Source organism: Oryx dammah, unplaced genomic scaffold, assembly GCF_014754425.2.
Source record: "Oryx dammah isolate SB20612 unplaced genomic scaffold, SCBI_Odam_1.1 HiC_scaffold_8, whole genome shotgun sequence".
NCBI lineage: Eukaryota > Metazoa > Chordata > Mammalia > Artiodactyla > Bovidae > Oryx > Oryx dammah.
The window spans coordinates 5359834-5367800 of record NW_024070192.1 but is presented as its reverse complement, the minus strand read 5'-3'; the positions used below and the strand labels follow the sequence as shown (position 1 = coordinate 5367800).

The following is a 7967-nucleotide window of genomic DNA, read 5'->3' as shown; positions in this document are numbered from 1 at the left end:
TGTATGCGTGTGTGTGTGTTTGCGTGTATGTGTAGTTTCTCTGTGTGTGTATATGTCTCTAGTACCTGATCCTTCCCTGCACTGCTTCCCAAGTTAGGGGGACAGGTTCCCAGGAGGAGATACCTGGCTCTGTGTCCTTTAACCCTGACCCCAGTGATGCCTGCAAGACCCCATGATTGGAGGTGGGGGAGGGGAAGGGGGAGCAGGTTGGGTTAGCTCTCAGAACATTCCAGAAACACAAGCAGCCGCTCACAGGGGCCTGGCAAGGGGACACCCACAGAATAGGTGCTCCCAGCCTGCAGGCAGCCCTCATCCGTCTGCATGTGGCGGGTACCCTGTGGCTTCTTCCTGACGCCCTTTAAATGATGGCTCCCTTCCCACCGGGCTGCCCCCCACCCGCACCCCCGCAGCTGCACTGGCAGGAAGGGCAGGCTCATCCTGTCGTGAGTCTGAGCGGGGGTCACGGGGGGCTCACCTTGCGCCAGAAGCAGCACGTGTGATGCTCTGGAGCCAAGAGCATCACGGTCGCGGTATAGTTTGCTGTTTGGGGACCGCGCCCCCGTTCCTTCCCTGGACCCCCTCCACCCCTCCACTGCGGGGTCCACACTGGGTCCTGAGCCCCTCCTCCCCTCCCTCTTCCCCAGTGCCGTCCTCCGGCCCCACCAACGTGTCTGCGCTGGCCACCACCTCCAGCAGCATGCTGGTGCGCTGGAACGAGGTCCCCGAGGCTGACCGCAACGGGCTTGTGCTGGGCTACAAGGTGAGGGGCTCCCTGCTTCCCCGTCCAGGCACCCAGTCCTGGCGAGCCCCTGGCTCCCAGAACGCTGCCTTCCAGATTGGACACGGGGGATCTGCCTGCTGGCATCCACAGGTCACCACGGCAACCAGGGAGTCTCCCTTGCGGGTGGGGAAGCTTCCCATGAGGGCTGGGGGTCCTGCCCCAGGAGGCCACACTGGGCCACTCACTCTCAGCCCCACGGGCCCAGGTTCAGTTTCCATCATCTTCTAGAACTCCTCCCAAGCCTGCACCTACAGCCCCAGCCTGGAAGTCATGAGGCATCCCAGCACTGCGGCTCCTGGCTGTGTGACCTTGAGCAAGTCAGGCCCCCTCTCTGGGCCTGCTTTCCTAGCCGGATGCTCCCCGAGGAACCTCCAGCTCTGCAGCTTAGTACATCTCTGTGTCTCCCGCCCGCCCCGAGCACTAGCTTGTAACCCGGGGACCAAGCCCCTCCAAGGGGCCCCGGGTCCACCTACTCATCCTCACCCCGCCCCCCATCCAGCTCCTGGGGAGGAGACAGGAGACGTTCTGGGAAGACCAGAACCCGGCCCACGGCCCTGACCCTGTGCTGGGCTCTGACAGGTGCTGTACAAGGAGAAGGACTCAGACGCCCCGCCCCGGTTCTGGCTGGTGGAAGGGAACTCTTCCCGCAGCGTCCAGCTCACAGGCCTGGGCAAGTACGTGCTGTATGAGATCCAGGTGCTGGCCTTCACGCGCATCGGCGACGGGGGACCGAGCCACCCTCCCATCCTGGAGCGGACCCTGGACGATGGTGAGGTCACACCCCCAGGGGTCTGGGCAAGGCTGGGAGCTGTGCTCCACTCCCCACCGCCCCCTGCCCAGCCCTGCCCCTCCTGGGGTCTCCCTCTTCCCTAAAGGGAACCGTGGCCTCAGGCTTCCCCTGGGGGAGCGGGCCTCTGAGGGCCACCTGCCCACTGCAGGGAAGACTAGCAACAGACCTCATCCCTAAGGAAGAGATGACAGCGCAGGGGCCTTCTGGCGTCTGATCCAGCCTCTCTGGGGCAAGAAAAGAGAATCTGCGCCCCTTTTGATCCTTGTCCACCTGGGGGCAGGCTCAGGCCGAGTGCAGGTCTGTGCAAGGGAAAGGCCTGGTTTTCCCTTTGCACAAGCCTACGGGTCCTGTTTGCCAACGAGTGACACCAGTTGAGCTCCAGGCATCTGTCTCTGAGGCAAAACGCCCCATCAGAGGCCGCCCTGACAGGCCCTTTCCCCCGCTTCCTGCCCACACGCATCCTCACACGCTGCTCAGCACAAACATCGGTGGGGTCGGGCCGAGAGGGCCAAAGGAAGCCCAAACACCATATGTCTCTGTGCTTGAAAGCGATAAATCAAGCTAATGATGTGTTAAATTAAATATGTTCTATCCTTCCGCCTTGACAAATATACCCTCCTAATGACCTGGAAGGCCAAGTTCAAATTTAGAAATCTCAGCTTCCTTGGCATTCTCGGTGGGATGGAAGCGGCGCAGAAAAACCTGTGCCCCCGTCACCTTGGTTCTCTCCCCTCCTCACCCCTTCCCCTCTGGCTTGTACCCGTCTCCATCCACATGTGTGCCCCGAAACAGCCGCCCATTGGCCATTCCTGGGTCCAGAAGGGCAAGTCTGCACCCTGGGGAGGGTGGATCCGGGGAACAGACCCAGGAAGCACGCTGGGAGCTGTTTGGACAGGGCGCCCCAGATCTGAGGATTCCAGACAGAGGTCTGGAAAGAAGAGTGGTGCTGGTTCGGGATGGGCATTTCCGTTTTCCCCCAGACTGGAGCCTGGGTCCCTTCTACTTCCTGCCAAATAATATGTAAACCTCCCTGATCACATGTGCTTGCGCCGTGCTCACATGCAGACACACACTCCCCCACAGCTCACTGAGCCAAGCGGCCCTTCCCCTGCCTCCCCCGAGCTGCTCTGCGGGAGCAGAGTGGGTCGTCCCCCGCCTCCCCCGAGCTGCTCTGCGGGAGCGGGATGGGTCGTCCCCCACCTCCCCCCGCCCCAGCTGTTCTGCGGGAGCAGGGTGGGTCTGGGGGCCAAGCGGCGGCCGCTCAGTCACCTGCTCCTCCCTTGTGCCCCCCAGTCCCGGGACCCCCCGTGGGCATCCTGTTCCCGGAGGTGCGGACCACGTCGGTGCGGCTGGTCTGGCAGCCCCCCGCTGCCCCCAATGGCATCATCCTTGGTAAGGCCTTCCCCTTCCCGGGCCCGGGCCACAGAAGCAGGAGGTAAAAGAAACAAAGGAGGCGGATTCTGCGTGGGCAGGAGGGAGACTGAGCCCAGGCAGTGTTCGCATATCCCCGAGAAAGGTTCTGACTTCTCCCACTAGAAATCTCAGTCTGGCAGAGGACAGCTTTGTGGTGGCCCAGGGGGAGGGGGAGGGGGAGAGGGGGAGTTTGGGGTCAGCAGATGCGAACCCTAGGATGGATGGACAGCGAGGCCCTACTGTAGAGCACGGGGAGCTGTGTTCAGTGCGCTGGGATAAACCATAATAGAAGAGTATACTATAAAAAGAATGTGCGTGTACACGTATTACTGAGTCACTTTGCTGCACGGCAGAAATCAGCACAACACTGTGAATCGACTAAACGTCAACTTTAAAAAAAAAAACTGTCTGTAAGGTTATCAGCTGGTGGGCACGGTCAGGTTCAGATCTCTTGAGGATCATTGATTAGCTCTGTGCTCCCACAAAGGGGCAGGAGAGACCATTGATCAGCTCTGTGCCCCGAGAACCCCAGGGCCCCAGGCGACGGGCCATCTGGTAAACCTCGGCCATGGCTTCTAAGTGTGGCCAGGTCAGGGTGCCCTGACGGGCTCAGCCCGGGGGGCTATCACAGGTGGGAAATGGGGCCCACGGCCCCCAGCAGGGACGCTGTAGATGGGAAGCATCATTTCATACCCAAGGCTCCTCCCCTAACACACACACACACACACACGCACACTCACACATGCAGGAGGAGGTACAGGGTTGAGATCAGCAGCCGTGTGAACTTGAGCCCGTCTGCTCCCCTCCACGGCCTCAGCCCCTCACCTGTAACGTGGGGACTGGACCAGCTGTGTCCGGTTCAGGGCTCTCAATCCCGGCACCTCCCGGTGACAGTCACGCCTCTGCAGAGTGGAGATGGGGAGGGCACAAGACTTGGACTCAGAAAGACCTGGGCTGGCTGGACGTCCGGCTCGGTCATGTCCTGGCAGGGGGTCTGGCCTCTCTGAGCCTCAGTGTCCTCCTTGGGGGCTGGGCTGGGTAGGGGGTGGGTCGCACCGGTCCAAGGCGCCCAGAGTCACACTCCCCAGGGGGGCAGCTGAGGATGTGAGAGCGACCCAGAGTGGCTCAAGGGCAGATGCGGTGGCCTCGGGCTTGGGGCCCTGGGGGCAGCCTGCCCTGCCTCCCAGCACCGCAACCCCCCTTCCCACCCCGCAGCATACCAGATCACGCACCGGCTCAACGCCACCTCTGCCAACGCCGCCGCTGTGGAGGTGCTCGCACCCAGCGCTCGCCAGTTCACAGCCACCGGCCTCAAGCCGGAGTCTGTCTACCTGTTCCGCATAACGGCCCAGACCCGCAAAGGCTGGGGAGAGGCTGCCGAGGCCTTGGTGGTAACCACCGAGAAGAGAGGTAACCATCCCCTGGGGCCTGGGAGGGGTCAGGCACTCACCCCCTTTCTTGGTGCCCCACCAGGGGTGGGCCAGTGACAAGCTGTGAGTCTCTTGTCCTGGTCCTGAATGAAGAATGGGCTCCCCTCTCTGTCCCCAAGGCTGGCACGGGCTCCAGTAGACTTCCGGAGCTGGGCGGGCTGGTCTCCTTCCCAGGACCCTGCTCTGAGCCGGTACTGGTTTTCCGAAGGGCGGGTTGGTGAGGCCAACTTCCCTCCTCACTCCCTGCCCCCTCGACAGAGGGGTCCAGTTGGGTACAAAACGGGGCCACAGCCCGGAGCCCCGGCTGCCTTCACCCTGTGGCCTGGACCCGGCTTCTCACCCCAGATCGGGTTCCCCAGCAGCAGGCCTGATCCCCGGACCCCTGTGAACCTGACTTATCGGACAGTGTTCCCAGAAGAAAAAACCCAGAAGGACAGTGGTTCTCAACCAGGGTGACTTGGCCCCCCCGGGGGCCACTGGGCAAAGTCTGGAGGCCTTTGAGTTGTCATACCTGGAGAGGAAGGTGTCCTGGCATCCAGTGGGTGTGGGCACACAGCCCACAGCGTGCGGGGCAGGCCCCGTCAACAGAGACCATCCACCCAAAGCCGAAGTGCAGAGAACCCCCACCACAGGGCGTGAGGACACGAGAGGGGACCACGCACGGGCGGCGGACACGCCGAGTCCCGTGGAGAGAACGTGGGCTCAGCCCCGCTCCATCAGGGCCAGCCTAGGTCCCATCGCAGCCCCGTGCAGACACGGGGCAAAGGAGCCGATGGCCACACCTCTCACTGTCAGCCCTGGGGGGCGGGTGGGGTGAATTCCCAGACACCCAGGCCTCTCCTAGCCGGGGGACCACCGCTGACCAGGAGCCCCGGTGCTGACTGTCGGTTCCGCTGTGCGTGGAAGTGGGCTGGGGGGGTGGGCAAGAACGTGCATCTCTTATCCCCCCTGCCGCGTGCTCACCCGCTCGCCCCCCGCTCCGTGCACCCCCCAGACCGCCCGCAGCCCCCCAGCAAGCCGGTGGTGCAGCAGGAGGACGTGAAGGCACGCAGCGTGCTGCTGTCCTGGGAGCCGGGCAGCGACGGGCTGTCCCCCGTGCGCTACTACACCGTCCAGACTCGCGAGCTGCCCAGCGGCCGGTGGGCGCTGCACTCAGCCTCCGTGAGCCACAACGCCTCCACCTTCCTCGTGGACCGGTGAGGCCCCGCGGTCTGGCCGCCAGCCTCTCCACCCTGCCCCGCCCAGTCAGGGCCGCACCACCCTTGGAGGGGCTCCTGGGGGCCCGGAGCCCAGCCCCACATGGCTTCCATAGCCCCCATGCCCCAGACCCCTCCCCATCCACACACATCCCCTCCAGCTGTGTCCGAACCTCCCTCCCCACCCTCCCTGGAGCCTTGTTAGGGCTGCCTCTTAATTATCTATTTCTGGAGTCTAGAAGCTCCCCCTTCGAGAGAGGCTGGCCACTCTTCATTAGCTGGATCCCGCCAGCCAGCCGGCATCTCCTTCTCCATCTTTAATAGGGGAGTGGAGCTCCGCTCCGAAATCCTGCCTTCAATTTAATTCCTACTGGGATGTATTTTTAATATTCCAGTTGACGTGACCGAGAGTTTTGAGCAATACTGTTCTCCTCCCCACCCCCCACCGCACCCCCAATAAATCAAAAAGGAAGCCATTTGCCTGGAGAGGAAATGAGCCTTATGGAGATGAAGTGCTGGTTAACTCTTGAGACCCTCAGCCCCTCCTGAATTTACTAAGTGCAAGAGCAGGCTGGCAGTTCTTGGGGGCGGGGTCAGCTCCCAGTGGGGTTACTCTGCCTGCAGGCCCCTCTGAAGTAGGAAATATGTGGACGTTTCCACCTGGGGACCTCTGGCGTCTAGCTGGGACCAAGGGTGAGGCCACCCCCCGAGCTGGCTCAGTCTACGGGGGCCCAGGGCCTGGCCTAAGCCCCAGGTTGTTGCCTTCATAGCAGACCGTCCTTCTGAGCCTCCATGTTCCTGTCTGTGTAATGGATCCTCACCCTCCGGGGCTGCCCTGGGGAGACGACGAACAGAGATGGGGGACCTAGAGGGACACCTCCCCCGTTCATTTATTCCGACTCCTCTACAGGCTCAAGCCCTTCACGTCCTACAAGTTCCGCGTGAAGGCAACCAATGACATCGGAGACAGCGAGTTCAGCGAGGAGTCAGAGCCCCTGACCACCCTGCAAGCCGGTCAGCGCCCTCTGCTTGGGTCTCTCTCTCAGTCCCCTGGGCAGTTGCTGGGTGCTGGGCATTCTCTTTGTGGGGAGGGGGCCTCCAAAGATGGAGGGACCTAGGCCCGCTGGATGCTTGGTCTGGCTCCCTGGGCAGGCTCACAAGGAGGTTTGGGTCCAAGGGACCTTCTCCAGGGCTCAGCACCCTCAGCCAGCCTGGCGTCCTCACATCTCCGAGCTCACGGCCAACCCCAGAAAGCCGCGTCAGCGTGGGGAGGCCCGTGGGGGGCAGAGAGGGGAGGCTCCAGGGTCCCGGCCCCTCTCCCCATCCACATTGGCTCTTCTTGCGCAGGAGTTGGGGTGGGTGGTGGGGGTGGATTGTGCCTGAAGCGGGACCAGCATCAGTGGACCCTGGTTCCCATGGCCTCCCAGGGGCCCCAGAGCTCAGCTGCCCACCTCTCCCCACAGCCCCCGACGAAGCGCCCACCATCGTGTCGGTGACACCCCACACCACCACCTCAGTGCTGATCCGATGGCAGGTACGCCCGGCAGGCAGGGAGGGGCCCGTGTCCCACGCAGACTCAGTCACAGTCTGTGCTCGGACCAGCAGTTCACCAGCCCTGGCAGGACTGGAACACGATACCCACGTGCATAGACACGCACGCTCACATGTACACGGACACACCCTCTACTCCTCTCCCCGTAATCAGATCCCGCCACGTACCCTTGTGTGGATGAGGACCCAGACTCAGGGAGGGGATGAGAAAGTCCCAGGTCACACAGCTGCTAGCTGGCCCTAGGTGCCCTGAGGTCAGCAGAATCCTCGGACAGGGACAGGCGTGGGGCGTCCAGGGTCTCCGTGAACCCAGCCCTGCTCTGAGTGAAGGGGTTCCCAACAGAGACCAGACACAGGTGTGTGTGCCTCTCCTGTGCCCAGGCCGGGCTCTGACCTGTGAGCAGGAAGAATCCCCCTTCCATCCCTGCCCACCCCCAGCCACTGCTCATGTGGGCACTGCCTCTCACATGGCCGGAGGAAGACCCAGGACACTTCTCAGAGAGCCGGCTGCCCCTGGGTACCTTCACGACCCTCCCCAACCCCCTGAAGTCCAGCCATGGGGCTCAGCAGGTCACCCCCAGGGGCCCCAAAACCAGGAACTAGTGTCTTCTTTTCTCAGGATTAGAGGGGCAGGTGCCAACCTTTGCCCACCTGCAGACCCCCTGAAGGGGAAGCCTTTGAGGAGGAAACAGGAGGGACCCTCCTCAACTCTCCCCCAGCCCCAGGACCCCCCTGGAGGAGGACAGTCCCCAAAGAAAAAATGACCTCGAGCAACCAGGAGCCAGTGGAGGCTGGAGCAGGGTGGG

At 62.7% G+C, this 7967-nt stretch overlaps 1 protein-coding gene across 1 annotated transcript in view; it reads left to right on the top strand.

Annotated features, from left to right (window-relative positions):
* The window catches only part of SDK2 (sidekick cell adhesion molecule 2), a 161705-nt gene that overhangs the window by 115119 nt on the left and 38619 nt on the right, over positions 1 to 7967 (top strand). The window contains exons 31-37 of the mRNA XM_040244313.1: positions 645 to 760; positions 1361 to 1550; positions 2865 to 2963; positions 4200 to 4394; positions 5409 to 5610; positions 6521 to 6624; positions 7074 to 7144. Of these exons, the coding sequence (XP_040100247.1) occupies positions 645 to 760; positions 1361 to 1550; positions 2865 to 2963; positions 4200 to 4394; positions 5409 to 5610; positions 6521 to 6624; positions 7074 to 7144 (977 nt within the window). The remainder of the gene's footprint in view (positions 1 to 644; positions 761 to 1360; positions 1551 to 2864; positions 2964 to 4199; positions 4395 to 5408; positions 5611 to 6520; positions 6625 to 7073; positions 7145 to 7967) is intronic.